Here is a 15,755-nt window from a genome sequence, read left to right on the forward strand (position 1 = left end):
TTTGAGCAGAATGGTGATGGTAGTTTCTCCAAGGAAAAGGGGCTTGCACTACTGTAATTGTACCTGTGCAGCAACATGCAGTAGCACGCGTGGTGGGATTGGAAAAGAGCTTCCAATGGCGACCACGTACGGCAAGGCGTGGTTGGTACGTGCAAGAAATCAGAGATGTGTGCCAAGGGCATCAGGCGACATGCCCCCTTTTTTTTCACTTACAGGCAACATGATCAAGAAATTAAAGTGGGGAATCCGATCTTCTTGGTCGTCTCGTCTCAAATGTCCAAGATTTCTATCCTCCAAGATTGTCGATAGGATAGGATAGATGCAGTAGATATATCCCAGCCGACCTGACCTGGCCTGTGTCACACAGTGCATGCCCTGCGCGCACTTGCCGTGGCAATCAGGGGCTGTTTGGTTTGGCGACTACGGCGCCACACCGCGCCTAAGCTGCGGCGGCCGATTCGGCCGCCACACCCGCGGCGCGCGATCTGTGGCGCGGTGTGGCGCCGTAGGTCACAAACCAAACACGCCCTCAATCCTCCATGCTCTGCACTAGTATATCAGAAACCGATCCAAAGAGGAGCAGCCTCAGCACATCCTTGTTACATCTTTGTTAGTACTTGGCAGTAGGTTGCAGTTGACCTTCAGTGAGTGCATATGGGCCAACAGAATGACACATTAAAAACCAGAAATAAATCTCAGGACCATTATGCTTGCACAGACAAACAAACAAGCGCGCGCGGCCCACCCTCAAACCCTATGCTGGTCCATTTCTGCCACCAAATGATTTTCGTCCTCATGCCATACATATATAAAATTCATGCTCCAGCATTCGCACAATCACTTTACTGTTTGCAGGCACACAAGTCGCGACAAAGGAAGTTTTACCAACGATACATGCGTGCACAGTCAAATTTTCACTCTCCCCCACCCTCTCCCTCTCTTTTCGTAGAGCAGCTAGCTCCTCCCGGGCCACAGACTGAACGATGGACTTGATTCAGACGCACCTGCCAGCCTTCATGTGACATTTCGATTATGACACCAGTGTGCCTAGCCGAAAACAGACCAGAACCAAGCCAAATTATTTACCAGCCCCACACAAGAGAATCTTCCATGTTGGAAATTTCACTTGCAAAGGCTTTCTTGGGTGGTAGATAGGAGGCATTGCTTTTTCATGGATAAAGCGGCGAAACAGGAACATTATCGAGGAGGTGTCATACTTTAATTTGAATCTCGCTGTCGCAGGCCCGAGAGAGGATCAGATGCACATTAAGATAAGCCACTTTAACCCACCACTCGAAGAGAATTCCCTTGTTGGACCTCTGCACACAATCCACTTGCCACCTTACCCTTGCAATCAGAGGTCACAAACGTGTTCATCTGTTCATTTTGCTATTCCTGATGCAACAGTGACAAATTAGATAGCAGTGGTGATCAGTAATACACCTCATGAATAATAAAAATAATACTGGTTAATTGCTGGAAAAATAGAAGGTGTGGTGGATGGACAACATTGTGAAAACGCCAAATATCAGAAACAGGTTAATGTGGGCATGCATGAGAACTAAATCAATTTGTAAATATCTTGCAGAATCAAGAACTCCTTAAAAGGGCAAGGCGGGAACATAATATGTTCCGACGGTGAATGCATCTGCCGGGACTAATGTGGCAACTTTGCCTGGTGTGGGTATATGTGTGTCATGCTCCTCCCACTGGTGCGCCCCACTACCAGCTGGACCTGGTGCTCCTAAAATCTGGCTATGTGTGACCACCGTTCACCTATTTGATCAGGTAGCTGGCATTTTGTGCAATTGTGCTGATGGGCGCACAAGGGCTCACCTCCTTTCCCCTATCAATCAAGGGTGCATGTTTTTATCAATTATATGCAAAGAAAATGCAATCAACTACAGTTGGCTCAGAAACCATCAAATTTGCATCCTGCACGGTACCTCCTTATCCTTTCTTCAAAATCTCAAAAGCCTTCTGTAAATATCATGTATCAACAGCAAAGACATGACATGCAGGTTACAACCTTCTTTTTCTCTGAGAAATACTATCAGCAATTTGTTTTGTCAATTTTGATTGCAATTGGCTTGTATAGTAGCAGTAACTATCGTGTATCAAAAACGATATGCCTTTAAGATTAACATAGTAAATAAAAATGACACACGCGTAATGGCCTGCTGAAATTTCGAGAACATTTAATTCACTGGCATGGCATTGAAAGCAATCAGGTGTGTTCAGAACCTTATGCTGGCTCCTAATGCAGGAATTTATTCTGGATAATGATGGATGTGCATTTAAAAGGAAAATGCCAAAAATTAAAGTCCACGAAAGAGAAGAGGCACCTGTCTCTATCGGCAACGACGATCAGCATTTTGCCATATCCTCATCTCGGCTGCCAGCCACTTGAGCAATTCATCCAAAAATCAACAGCAAGAACAATCATCAGCACACCACAGCAAACCAAATCCTGGTCAATACATTTGAAACAGTGATCTCATTTATGCCATATGATGAAATATGAGTATGACCTTGAAGTATATAAAGCACAGTTCAGCTTTAACAGGTCCAGATGTATACAAGTTTATGCTGAACTGCAAGCTTTATGAGAAATATACCTTCGAGAAACATCCTGTTTTTCTACTCCCAGGGATATCACTTTTTCATGTCATCCAAGGACACGTTTCAGACATCAATAATGAGCTGAAGCACATGCATCCAAGATTGAAACTATATGCAAGTTAAAAAGAAATGATCAATAACAATGCTTCCACAAAAGAATTACATGAAAGGCCCCACAAACAACTCAGCAGGAACAAAGCATCAATTATCATTTTTCTTTTTCACGACAAGCATAAAAGGCAATTACATGGAACTCTTTATGCCAAGTACCACAAAGGACAGAGCAAAAGTATGTAGCTAACTAGGCACGCAATGGACATGTAGCTTAGATGAACCACAGCGCGTTACTGACTGACTAAACATTTAAATTATTTACACTGAGTAGCAGCTCCGCAGCAGCATCATGCGAATGGCAAGCACTAGCAGCAACATTAATATGATCTTTCAGCACATTGACCCCATCCTAGCACCATAGGAGTTGGTGAACCTGATAATTGCACCAAGCACAATGAAAAAGCTGCAAATCTGCTGCTGCAGAAAAGGCTGGCAGAATCGCTAGATTCATATAATTGATCACAGTACAACTAACAGGCAGAACACAGGGCTGTTCCTCCGTCGGTCACAGTAACAATTTGCTAAGAATTTAATCAAACATAATACAGAAAACACTACCAGATCCTCGGGTTTTCAGATTCCAAATATGAGAGCTGAACTAATAAACAAATCAGTCGGAACAAATATAAGTTAAATTATTTTGCAAGCATTTATTTTGTTAAATCATAAAAGAGATCCACCAGGGCAAGGAATAGGTACTTCGAATCTGAATGTAGTTCAAGATTGATTGTAATTAGTCAGGAATGCAGCAGGATCGCCCAATCACTAATATGCTAGATCCCAACAGAGAGAATAAACTAATACATTAGTAGATTTGGTACAACTATGTCCAAACAAGAAAGTATTATGCATGCTAAAGATAACGATGACCCAATTTGCATAATAGTTGAACATATTACAAGCTTCTCTATCCGTCAATCTAAGGTGTATTTTGTATTAGAAGGCATTCAAACGTCAATTTTGACCTTCAATTTCTCTTACAATATATTGTTAATTTTTTACAAAATATTTTGAATACAGATCTATCAATGGAACTTTTGAACACTAACCACACACATAATTAACTAATTTTTAGTCAAAACTTGCTAAGTTTTCAAACAAAAAATGTGCTTTACATTGATGCACAGGGGGATCAGAAAGTTGCAACTACAATAATCACTTAAACTGGAACACAGAGTATGAACTGGATGGAACTTAGCAAATTATCCTGAGAGAGCTCCAAGCGTAACAATAAATAAAGGTGGGGTGTACATTTCCAGAGGCAGGTAGTACATTTCCAGTGTCAAAAATCTCAAAAAGGATAGGTTAAAAGGCAAGCAGAAAGAACATAAATTTTTCAGATAGCTCAAATCATCTCCCGGCTACTTTCAACTAGCTAGCAGCAGCTAGTCAAGTTTTAAACCAGGTTGATGCACTTACAACTCAGCTAAGCTAACATTTCTAGCAATAATCATGGGGGTCAGCTTTGGAACAACCACAAAGCTCATAATCGATAACAGAGTTCACTAATTCAAAGTAAGGATCATTATGTTTTCTAGCATAGGCTTCTTTCAAGATTATCTAACAAAATAAAACTAAACTATGCCAGATACTTTTTAGCACATTTTGAAATGAAGCCAGATACTTTTTAGCAAATTTTGAAATGAATGTTTATTAATTTTAATGGGGCAGAAGCAAAACTGAGTCACTAGTGGACTTAACAAAGTTTTTTTACCAAAAAATCTAAGGGAATAGAATATGACAAGACAGATGGACAACATCAGCTTCAAAGAGAAAGCAGCTGAAAGGGAATTTGAGCTGTATGTATGAGGAAAGTTTAACTTTTCTAGTACGACTCTGACCTTTCAATTGATACAATATAGCTACAGTAACCAATAGCTGTGATTTGTTGTTGTGCGGGTGGAATGAAAGCATTAAACGATCATCCAATTGGTTTTTTTGCTCTGAATCTTGATCAGCTGTGGGCCTTAATAATGTCAGTTTATCAGTGAAGAGCTCGATAGCTTTAGCATTTCCTATGAGTACTATTCTATGTAGCTAGTTTCACATTAACACGTCTACGCTCCTGATTATCACAAAGAAGCTTTGAACTAAACCATCGACCAAAGTGACGAAAGAGAAAGGAAGAAATAAGAAACCTTGTCTTTCCTCTCTTGTATATATGTTTACTTTCTGGCTTGGGATTTGGGAAGGATAATTGCCTTCCAGAGTCCACGCAGGATGTCACTGGGATGGATACTTCATCCTGTTACATTAGTTTAAATATGTATCCTGGGCAACTCCTGTTTAACCAGGACCTGATCAGTCAGAAAGCCAAAACAGGGGCATCAGAATTGTTAGAAACCATACAAGCATCACCCTGCTAGATTAGATGTGTAAGAATCCTAGTCTGTCAGATGGTTGTTACAGGAGTTGACGACAGCATCTGATGGTTGTAAGAATCCAAGTATTATACTCATTTGACAACCATTTGAATTGTAAGGAGTCACATCTTGCTATCTAAAGGAAGTCTTAAGAACTCTGATAGGTTTGTCAGTTAAAAAACTACAAAGGAATGCAAAGGAGTCCTGCATAGGGAGCAATCAAGTAAAGGGCTTCACCCACTAAATTGGTATGATCATAATCTATTCTCGACAGGAGAAGCTCAAAGGTTAGAGAGCGATCTGCCCTTTATCTCACTGAGTCCATCTGGTACCGTATTATGAATCCTGAACTGGCAGCTGAGAGAGCTCAGACCACATAACCACGAAACATATGAAAATATGATAATTATGGCAAAAAGGAAAAGGAGCTCAACGACAACAGTCGGCGTTCAGCTCCTTAGTTTGCAGTATTGGGGATAATGAAGAGCAAGAAACAATATATTTTACATGTAGCTGGGAGTCACTAGTTCTTCCAACTGGTTCATTCATAATTCCCACAATTTATATTCAAATGGTCCACAAACACGAACATCGTCCACATGCCACATTATACTCATTCAATTCCAATAAGGATGGTTGTTACCAGGAGGGGGGGTGGGGGGCGGTGGCACAGGGAAGCAAGCACGAGCTGCTTGGATACAATTTTTATCATGTTGTGCATATTACATATACATCTAAAACAACTATACTAGCTACTTCACACACAACCAATGCACTGCTACTAGTCACTTTTAAAGCGCCCTAGCGCACCAAAAGATCATGAATAGTGTTCCATGAAATACCATCACTAGGTCTACAGGACTAAAGGTCATTCGTCAGGTCCCATCCTAGTAAATAACGGAGTATATTTTCTGATGCCACCAGCTCGTTACCGCAGTAGTAGATCCACAAAATTTCTGACGCTAATCAATCTAGCACACTAGCCAATACAATGAAGGTGCTGCATAAGCAGAAATCAATGGAAACCCCAAACAAATGGATGTGTCATAGCCGTGATCAAATCCTCATTGCTGGTCGCCTGGTCCTGTTGTGCTGTGCTGTGCAGTGCTGTGCTTAGCAGGATTTGGTTTTGTTCTTCGCAGGCCCGGCAGCGCCGGTAATCCTTGGATGCCCTGAACTAACCCCACCCCGGCAGACCGGCAGCGGCGGTTTCCTTGGATACCCTAACCTACCCCCGCCACCGTCCCCCGCCGCACCGTCCCCTCTCCACAGAGCGAAATCGACGCACCTTTAGCCGGACGCATCATCGCATCGCACCGCTGCCCGCTCCAAGGGTCGCCGCGCCGGTAATGGCTGGACTGATTGGGGCGGGGAAGATTAGGCTCGGCTGGGGTTTGGCCCTTGCCTCCGCCTCCGGAACGAGGAAGGGGGAAAGGTGAGGCGGGGACGCGGGCTGTGGGCGCGACTATTCCGCTGATGGACGGGGCCCGCACGGACATGCCTGGTGGAGCCTGTGCGCGGAGCGGTGAACCGAACTCAAATGACAAATGTCCACTGCTTCCCGCCGCGGCCACCGGCGGCGGCGGCTCCAGACTAGACCTGGGCAAACGTCGGGTCGGGTTCGGGTCGGATCAATGTCGGATCACGGGTCGCATAGGACGGCCCGTGCCCGACTCGTACCTATCACCGGGTCGGGTCGGGTGGGCCCGTGCACCCTGCGCGGGCGTGTCGGGTCGGGTTTTTTTCGGGTTGGGTCGGGTTTTTTGGCCTTTGGGTCGGGTTTTTCGGGTTGGGTCGGGTTTTGAGTCAAAAATCACGGCCCGTGCCCGGCCCGTTGATTGTTGCGGGTCAAAAAATACGACCCGCACCCACCCGCCACGTAGCTCGGGTCGGGTCGGGTCGGGTTTTTTTCGGGCGGGTTGGGTCGGGTTGTTCGGGTCGGGTGACCCATGCCCAGGTCTACTCCAGACCGACGCGCCGTCGGAGCCGCATGTGCAGAAACAAAATTGATCGCTCGAGACGACAGCATTTGACGATAACAACCTAAGCATTTGAAGAGCACGACCTTGCACGAATTCAAGGACCAAATTGAGCAGTCTGCCAGACATTAGGAATTCTTGCAGCCGAACACATAACCGAAAACAGAACGTATGATTCGGCAGACCAAAAGTCATGGAAGCTAAGGGAGAATTCCATTCATGGTAGCTGATCACATAAAAGTGGGATGAATACATGATTCGCACACTACGATTTTGCCAAATAGATTTTCCAGCACCACCAATATGCTTTCTGCATCACCAGTCAGTTTCAGTCCGGAGGGTTGTAGCTACAGCTCTGAAAGGGATTCCTTGATCAGCTTCTCAGTGAGCGCTTTCGGTAGCCCCATTACACTGTCAATTGTACCAACCTGCACCAAAGTCCCGATCGTCAGGTGTGATGCAATCCCTTTGAAATGACTATGTAAAATTCAGTATGCAACCAGGAATCAGAATATGTGTAACTCACAATGGCTTCCACGAGAGGTGAAGTTAGGGGATGCTCTACTAGGAGACCACCAGCAACATAGAAAACATTGCCCTCCTCAATCTGAAACATACATTAGTGAAGAAAAAAGTTTATTTGACGAGTCTCATGCCCAAGCGACTATGTATGGAGGGAAAAAAGACCAACAACTTTTCAGCATAAACCATGTTCCAATGAGATTCCATCACATTGTGACTCGCTCAAAGGAAGAGGTATATTTAACAACGACAAAGCTGATCAACTGTTGCAGAGCACGCTCTCAAAAAAAAAAACTGTTGCAGAGCACAGGATGACAGGAAAACAGAATAGTGGATCAACTGTTGCAGAATGCAGACTTACCAAACTCTCCACAACTTCATCAGGAATTTTGTGGAAATAAACCTGGTCATCAACATTTACAGTGGAAATATCAACAGGTGCATCAGGACTATGATTCTATTGTACTGGAATACACATGGCAATCAGGATTTACCTAAACCCAAAATTAGTTATAGCTCTGAACCAAGGGTGATATAATGCCAAATCTATTATCTTACGAGGGTGTAGAAGATTAACATTTATCAAACCAAATACAGTAAATTGAGTAAAAACAAAGTTCATGTTCAGCCTTCACTTCACCCCTCAACTTCGTAATAGAGCTCACATCTAAATTTTATTTTCATGTTCAGCCCTCAACTTTATTACAGTGCAAAGGGGCCTATAAGTTCAAGGGTCAATTTAGGTTAGGCCATCAATTTTTAGGAAGTATTAAAGTAACCTGTTAATGATTTACAGATTTCAAATTTACTTGAAACGGAAGTTGAGGATGAGGTTGATTTGGGCAGGAAGCTAACAAGATGTTACACAAAGTCATATTAAACAATAACTAAAACTTATGCAAAGATTGGTGGAAAAGGTTGGGGGTTTAAGTAATCTAATATCTAAGCATAAGGAAGCTAATTGTGACAACCCGGCCTAGGGCTTAATAGGATTAATAGGATACTCATACCAACAAGTTGCAACTTCTTTTCCGGAAGTCGGTCTCCAAAGAACTCCGAGGTTAAGCGTGCTTGGCCCGGAACAATTTGGGGATGGGTGACCGACCGGGAAGTTATTCCCGGGTGCGCACGAGTGAGGACAAAGTGTGCAGAAAAGACATGTGTTGGTCTGTGAGGGCAGTTTATGTCCTAGAAAGCTGTCAGATGTAAGCGGGCCCGGCCTCGGGGAGGCGGGACGTTACACTAATGTACTCATTCTATAAAACATCAGGGAAATTTAGATAGTACTTCTGCTTTATCCCATCCTTCCCTTCTAGCTCCCGTCTTCACATTTGTAACAAGCACAGATCCAATTGTCGCAGCATGGCTTTCAGAGTACCCTGAAGCAAAACACGTTTTTAAATGACTTGAGGGCACAGACAAGTACAATAAAGCATCTAAAAGAATCTAATAAATAACAGACCTTTGATGAATTTTCGTGCCTCTTCTGGAGTGCTAGGTTTTTCTCTAATCACTCCATCATCAACAACAACCTCCATAAAGCATAATGTGAGAAGTAGAGTTAAATGAACCAATCAAGCACTCATATTTGTATTAAACAGTAATAACATGTGCAAGCATGTGGCAGAACTATAATTATTCTCAACTTGAATGTTGTTGACGATCCAATTTACTAATTTCTAAAGTTGCAAGTCACTAGTTTCATAGTTTGTCCAGTACAATCTGAGCAAAACTTTGATTTCCATGAATCAACAGATACTAGCACCCTATTTGTGGGGAAAGCACAAACAGGAGAGTGGTTATTCTTGGCTGCAATGTGATTCCTTAAAGGCCCAAATATAATTAAATAAATGCAAACATAGTGCATTGCACATAAACATGGTTCGACAACCACCCTTTTATACCTCTTGACTTTGATCACCCTTAATTTCAAGACTGTTCAGCCTAACAACCATCCCTTATCTTCTATCACCCATGTGAATGTTCATTAAGAAACAATGCACATTATTTGATGGTCGGTGTTACTGTACTTTTTGTTTTGAAGGTCAAGGGGGGGGGGGGATCCCCCACCTGATTCATTACTCTGGCCCTGAATGGCCCATCAGAATACAAAGAGTTTTACAATTTTCATCAATGTTACATTGCCGATTCAAAGAGAGAACACCAAGACAGACTAATGTGTCTATGATCAATCGGCAGGCGGCATCCCCAAAGTCTAGAGTCTTCACGGGCGGACCTCAGGACTGTTTGCAGCGTGTCTTGCTGGGATCGGAAGATGACGTTGTTACGGCGTTTCCAAAGCTGCCAACAGCACAGTAGCAAGAAGGTAGAGTAGTATTGCGGCGGCACATGGGAGGGTGGTCTCAGGTCACATAGCTGTAGAGTAGTATTGCGGCGGCACATGGGAGGGTGGTCTCAGGTCACATAGCTGTGTCGTTGCCATCTCTCTTGGCATGGTGATGTGGAGCGCTGCCCAGAAGGAGGTCGCAAACGGGCACCCAAACATGATGTGAGCTGCGGTTTCATCAGCACCAGAGCAGACCTCACATTTTGCATGGTCCAGGACCTTCCAAGAGAGATGGCAAGACACGCTTTAAGTTTTAACTTTACAGGCATCCTAACAAAATTGGCCAAGTAAATATCAACCAGGAATCAAGCACGCAAGTTGGGCCATATTTCCAGAAGCTGCTGAACCTAAAAAATTGCGAAGGTGCTACCTTCATAAGTATAATGGTTGCATATTCACGATTTTATGTAGCTCAAATGCAGCAAGAATGACAGTGTTGGACGCATCCAGTCACTTTGATTGTAGATAACTACAGTGTGGAAATTGGCTGCTGTATTCACATAAATGATGTATGATGCTCATGAAAGATTATAAAGCAGAGCGCGCTTCAAGATGTGTAAGCTGCATACTTGGTCAGCAGTGATCATCAAAGTAGTCTCTTGAGAATCAACAATCTCTTTCATCATCCCATTGTTCTTCATCTTCTCAAGTATAGCATCCGCCTGCAACATTGACGAAATATACTAAGTAAAGCAATGACAACCCAATTGCAGTTGCTTAAATCAACCGTTATCTACACCCAAAATAACTAAAAGACAAATGCAGGTCACTACTAGCCACAACCAAATAACAGATTCTAAATGTAAAGACCCTTGTTACTTTGACAAAAAGCTGGAATTTGCCAACGTGCTAGGCGCTTAAACATTTCATCTAATCATAAATACTAAACACTATTAAACCCAAAGCATATATAGCTGCCTCGCTAGCTACACTCTCACAGTCTCATCCCCTAAAAGGCTCCCCTTCTCTGAAGTGGGGGTAAATGCTTTCCCTCTTTAATACCAACCACAAAAAAATATATAGCAGCGGAATCCAGTTCTAGAACAAAATAGAGCAAGAATTACTTTCGCATGAGCCAAGGCGACCACCAGTTCCTCTGGCTTCTCCTTTCTGATCTCCTTCTCGTCGATATCCGCACTCTGAAGCCGCCCCCCAAGGGAGGCAAACGAGAAAAAGAAAATGAATGAACTGAACCGTGCGAGGCGGGAGAAGAATCGACTGAGGCATAACATCTCAAACACAGAGGGCACAGGTAACCAACAAGAAGTGTGAACTTGTATCCCATCTCGGACAGAATCTGGCGGCGCGACGCCGACGAGGAGCCCAGGATTAGCTGCATCGTTCCGACGCCAGTGTAAGACAGGTTAGAGAGGAAATACGGGAACTGTAGAGCAAAAAGGTGAGATTTCTGCGCTGCACGAGCGCGCAAGCGTACCCTAAGAGCCGAAGAGGCTGCCATGCTTCAGTCCTCACTCCAGTCCACCCCCTTCTTCTCGCCGCCGTCTCCAAGATGGCAGGAGGAAAGAAACGCTAGAGCAGCGGAAGACGAAGTGGGGCCTGGTGTCTCGTCTGTCATTCGCGATGGGGAACCCGAATCGGCTGCTGTGGACCGTAGGATTGGCATGTGGACGGTCCTTGTGAGCTATGTTCCTCTTCTGGCCTCTCGGGCCCTAGGTATAGAAGCCCAGTCAAAGAGGTGCTAGTGGGCTGGGCTTCTAGGCTAGGTTTATGGGCTTCTAGGCCAAATTCGTATCCATAAGTTATTAGGCCTTTTCCTAAGCTGAATTACCCGGGCTGTGGGTGTGACTGCTCGCGCCAATCCTATATATCTTCCGGAAGTTTTTTTTTATCCATTTTCCATTGTTTGAGATTCGTGCAAATAACTCACACCATTAGATTTTCATAATCCTAACACACACTCTCCTGCCTCCTACACCCGCCGCCGCCGCCGACCTCCTCCACCTCTGCCACTGCCTCCGGCGCGCTGTCACCCCTTCCTCCGGTGCTCCGCCACCCTGCTCCTTCACTCCGACAGCGCGCTCCGCGCTCGCTCCTTTGCGCCGCCGCGGCGGCTCCCCTGCACCGCCGCCCTTGCCCCCTGACGCACCGCCGGCTCCCCCGCGCGCTCGCCCGCCGGCCGTGCCCGCGCGCCGCGCGACTCGCTCCTGCGCCGCCGCCTCCGCGGCCTGCTCCTGGCGCGCCTTGCCCCGCGCGAGAGCGCCGCCGCCGGTGGGGCCGACGAGGCTCCACACGCCGCCGGCCTTCATGCTGTTGTGTGAGCCCGCCGGAGCTCTGGCGTTGTTGCCGGCACTCGCCGGCACCGGAGAAGAAGATGTGGGAAAAATGTTGAGTATCTTGAGTTTCAATATTTTCAAAATACTAGTTCAATATTTTCGAAATACTAGTTCAACATCAACTGGGTCTTAATGGGCTTTATAGATGATTTGATTAACCATCTTCCACGAGATGCATAGGATCCCCCGACTGCTCGCGCCAATCCTATATATCTTCCGGAAGTTTTTTTCTTATCCATCTTCCATTGTTTGAGATTCGTGCAAATAACTCACACCATTAGATTTTCATAATCCTAACACACACTCTCCTGCCTCCTACACCCGCCGCCGCCGCCGACCTCCTCTACCTCTGCCACTGCCTCCGGCGCGCTGTCGCCGCTTCCTCCGGTGCTCCGCCACCCTGCTCCTTCACTCCGACAGCGCGCTCTGCCTCGCTCCTTTGCGCCGCCGCGGCGGCTCCCCTGCACCGCCGCCCTTGCCCCCTGACGCACCGCCGGCTCCCCCGTGCGCCCGCCGGCTCCCCCGTGCGCTCGCGCCGCCGGCCGTGCCCGCGCGCCGCGCGACTCGCTCCTGCACCGCCGCCTCCGCGGCCTGCTCCTGGCGCGCCTTGCCCCGCGCGAGAGCGCCGCCGTCGGTGGGGCCGACGAGGCTCCACGCGTCGCCGGCCTTCATGCTACTGTGTGAGCCCGCAGAAGCTCTGGTGTTGTTGCCGGCACTCGCCGGCACCGGAGAAGAAGATGTGGAAAAAATATTGAGTATCTTGAGTTTCAATATTTTCAAAATATTGTTTCAACATTTTCAAAATACTAGTTCAATATTTTCGAAATACTAGTTCAACATCAACTGGGTCTTAATGGGCTTTATAGATGATTTGATTAACCATCTTCCACGAGATGCATAGGATCCCCCGACTGCTCGCGCCAATCCTATATATCTTCCGGAAGTTTTTTTCTTATCCATCCTCCATTGTTTGAGATTCGTGCAAATAACTCACACCATTAGATTTTCATAATCCTAACACACACTCTCCTGCCTCCTACATCCGCCGCCGCCGCCGACCTCCTCCACCTCTGCCACTGCCTCCGGCGCGCTGTCGCCCCTTCCTCCGGTGCTCCGCCACCCTGCTCCTTCACTCCGACAGCGCGCTCTGCCTCGCTCCTTTGCGCCGCCGCGGCGGCTCCCCTGCACCGCCGCCCTTGCCCCCTGACGCACCGCCGGCTCCCCCGCGCGCTCGCCCGCAGGCCGTGCCCGCGTGCCGCGCGACTCGCTCCTGCGCCGCCGCCTCCGCGGCCTGCTCCTGGCGCGCCTTGCCCCGCACGAGAGCGCCGCCGCCGGTGGGGCCGACGAGGCTCCACGCGCCGCCGCCCTTCATGCTGCTGTGTGAGCCCGCCGGATCTCTGGCGTTGTTGCCGGCACTCGCCGGCACCGGAGAAGAAGATGTGGGAAAAATGTTGAGTATCTTGAGTTTCAACATTTTCAAAATATTGTTTCAATATTTTCAAAATACTAGTTCAATATTTTCGAAATACTAGTTCAACATCAACTAGGTCTTAATGGGCTTTATAGATGATTTGATTAACCATCTTCCACGAGATGCATAGGATCCCCCGACTGCTCGCGCCAATCCTATATATCTTCCGGAAGTTTTTTTCTTATCCATCTTCCATTGTTTGAGATTCGTGCAAATAACTCACACCATTAGATTTTCATAATCCTAACACACACTCTCCTGCCTCCTACACCCACCGCCGCCATCGACCTCCTCCACCTCTGCCACTGCCTCCGGCGCGCTGTCGCCCCTTCCTCCGGTGCTCCGCCACCCTGCTCCTTCACTCCGACAGCGCGCTCCGCCTCGCTCCTTTGCGCCGCCGCGGCGGCTCCCCTGCACCGTCGCCCTTGCCCCCTTACGCACCGCCGGCTCCCCCGCGCGCTCGCCCGCCGGCCATGCCCGCGCGCCGCGCGACTCGCTCCTGCGCCGCCGCCTCCGCGGCCTGCTCCTGGCGCGCCTTGCCCCGCGTGAGAGCGCCGCCGCTGGTGGGGCCGACGAGGCTACACGCGCCGCCGGCCTTCATGCTGCTGTTTGAGCCCGCCGGAGCTCTGGCGTTGTTGCCGGCACTCGCCGGCACCGGAGAAGAAGATGTGGGAAAAATATTGAGTATCTTGAGTTTCAACATTTTCAAAATATTGTTTCAACATTTTCAAAATACTAGTTCAATATTTTCGAAATACTAGTTCAACATCAACTGGGTCTTAATGGGCTTTATAGATGATTTGATTAACCATCTTCCACGAGATGCATAGGATCCCCCGACTGCTCGCGCCAATCCTATATATCTTCCGGAAGTTTTTTTCTTATCCATCTTCCATTGTTTGAGATTCGTGCAAATAACTCACACCATTAGATTTTCATAATCCTAACACACACTCTCCTGCCTCCTACACCCGCCGCCGCCACCGACCTCCTCCACCTCTGCCACTGCCTCCGGCGCGCTGTCGCCCCTTCCTCCGGTGCTCCGCCACCCTGCTCCTTCACTCCGACAGCGCGCACTGCCTCACTCCTTTGCGCCGCCGCGGCGGCTCCCCTGCACCTCCGCCGTTGCCCCTGACGCACCGCCGGCTCCCCCGCGCGCTCGCCCGCCGGCCGTGCCCGCGCGCCGCGCGACTCGCTCCTGCGCCGCCACCTCCGCGGCCTGCTCCTGGCGCGCCTTGCCCCGCGCGAGAGCGCCGCCGCCGGTGGGGCCGATGAGGCTCCACGCGCCGCCGGCCTTCATGCTGTTGTGTGAGCCCGCCGGAGCTCTGGCGTTGTTGCCGGCACTCGCCGGCACCGGAGAAGAAGATGTGGGAAAAATGTTGAGTATCTTGAGTTTCAACATTTTCAAAATATTGTTTCAACATTTTCAAAATACTAGTTCAATATTTTCGAAATACTAGTTCAACATCAACTGGGTCTTAATGGGCTTTATAGATGATTTGATTAACCATCTTCCACGAGATGCATAGGATCCCCCGACTGCTCGCGCCAATCCTATATATCTTCCGGAAGTTTTTTTATTATCCATCTTCCATTGTTTGAGATTCGTGCAAATAACTCACACCATTAGATTTTCATAATCCTAACACACACTCTCCTGCCTCCTACACCCGCCGCCGCCGCTGACCTCCTCCACCTCTGCCACTGCCTCCGGCGCGCTGTCGCCCCTTCCTCCGGTGCTCCGCCACCCTGCTCCTTCACTCCGACAGCGCGCTCCGCCTCGCTCCTTTGCGCCGCCGCGGCGGCTCCCCTGCACCGCCGCTCTTGCCCCCTGACGCACCGCCGGCTCCCCCGCGCGCTCGCCCGCCGGCCGTGCCCGCGCGCCGCGCAACTCGCTCCTGCGCCGCCGCCTCCGCGGCCTGCTCCTGGCTCGCCTTGCCCCGCGCGAGAGCGCCGCCGCCGGTGGGACCGATGAGGCGCCACGCGCCGCCAGCCTTCATGCTGTTGTGTGAGCCCGCCGGAGCTCTGGCGTTGTTGCCGGCA

The 15,755-nt window shown here is 48.1% G+C and overlaps 1 protein-coding gene and 1 long non-coding RNA gene across 13 annotated transcripts; both read right to left on the minus strand.

The window, feature by feature from the left end:
- Nucleotides 1-767: 767 nt before the first annotated feature.
- On the minus strand, nucleotides 768-6,657 carry LOC120689821. 10 transcript variants are annotated; one of them, XR_005681451.1, is made up of 5 exons: nucleotides 6,388-6,621; nucleotides 4,875-5,018; nucleotides 2,619-2,730; nucleotides 2,346-2,470; nucleotides 768-1,395 (listed from the first exon to the last, which is right to left on the minus strand). It is a non-coding gene; the product is annotated as an uncharacterized LOC120689821 (long non-coding RNA). The 10 variants fall into 10 exon arrangements; XR_005681449.1 differs by having other exon boundaries at nucleotides 4,875-5,033; nucleotides 6,388-6,619; XR_005681448.1 differs by having other exon boundaries at nucleotides 2,619-5,018; nucleotides 6,388-6,657.
- A 521-nt stretch (nucleotides 6,658-7,178) lies between these two features.
- On the minus strand, nucleotides 7,179-11,571 carry LOC120691204 (7-methyl-GTP pyrophosphatase-like). 3 transcript variants are annotated; one of them, XM_039974222.1, is made up of 9 exons: nucleotides 11,383-11,570; nucleotides 11,209-11,280; nucleotides 11,012-11,086; nucleotides 10,517-10,609; nucleotides 9,063-9,132; nucleotides 8,888-8,979; nucleotides 7,962-8,003; nucleotides 7,605-7,685; nucleotides 7,179-7,506 (listed from the first exon to the last, which is right to left on the minus strand). In XM_039974222.1, the coding sequence occupies exons 1-9, from the start codon at nucleotides 11,404-11,406 to the stop codon at nucleotides 7,426-7,428; spliced, it is 630 nt and encodes a 209-aa protein (XP_039830156.1). In that variant the 5' UTR covers nucleotides 11,407-11,570; the 3' UTR covers nucleotides 7,179-7,425. The 3 variants fall into 3 exon arrangements, with proteins under 3 accessions (XP_039830156.1, XP_039830157.1, XP_039830155.1); XM_039974223.1 differs by lacking the exon at nucleotides 7,962-8,003; XM_039974221.1 differs by lacking the exons at nucleotides 7,179-7,506; nucleotides 7,605-7,685; nucleotides 7,962-8,003; nucleotides 8,888-8,979; nucleotides 9,063-9,132 and adding exons at nucleotides 9,640-9,972; nucleotides 10,025-10,166 and having other exon boundaries at nucleotides 11,383-11,571.
- Between the last annotated feature and the right edge of the window lie 4,184 nt (nucleotides 11,572-15,755).

The sequence above is a fragment of the Panicum virgatum genome, chromosome 9N, assembly GCF_016808335.1.
Source record: "Panicum virgatum strain AP13 chromosome 9N, P.virgatum_v5, whole genome shotgun sequence".
Lineage (NCBI taxonomy): Eukaryota > Viridiplantae > Streptophyta > Magnoliopsida > Poales > Poaceae > Panicum > Panicum virgatum.

What these genes read in the sequence shown, in the direction of transcription:
- LOC120691204 (XM_039974221.1), bottom strand. Translation starts at nt 11,406, where the DNA reads ATGGCAGCCTCTTCGGCTCTTAGG. An exon ending in TCGCCTTGGCTCATGCGAAA is followed by an intron (nt 10,610 to 11,011) that starts GTAATTCTTGCT and finishes TCAATGTTGCAG; the next exon opens with GCGGATGCTATACTTGAGAA. An exon ending in GATGGCAACGACACAGCTAT is followed by an intron (nt 9,973 to 10,024) that starts GTGACCTGAGAC and finishes CTCTACAGCTAT; the next exon opens with GTGACCTGAGACCACCCTCC.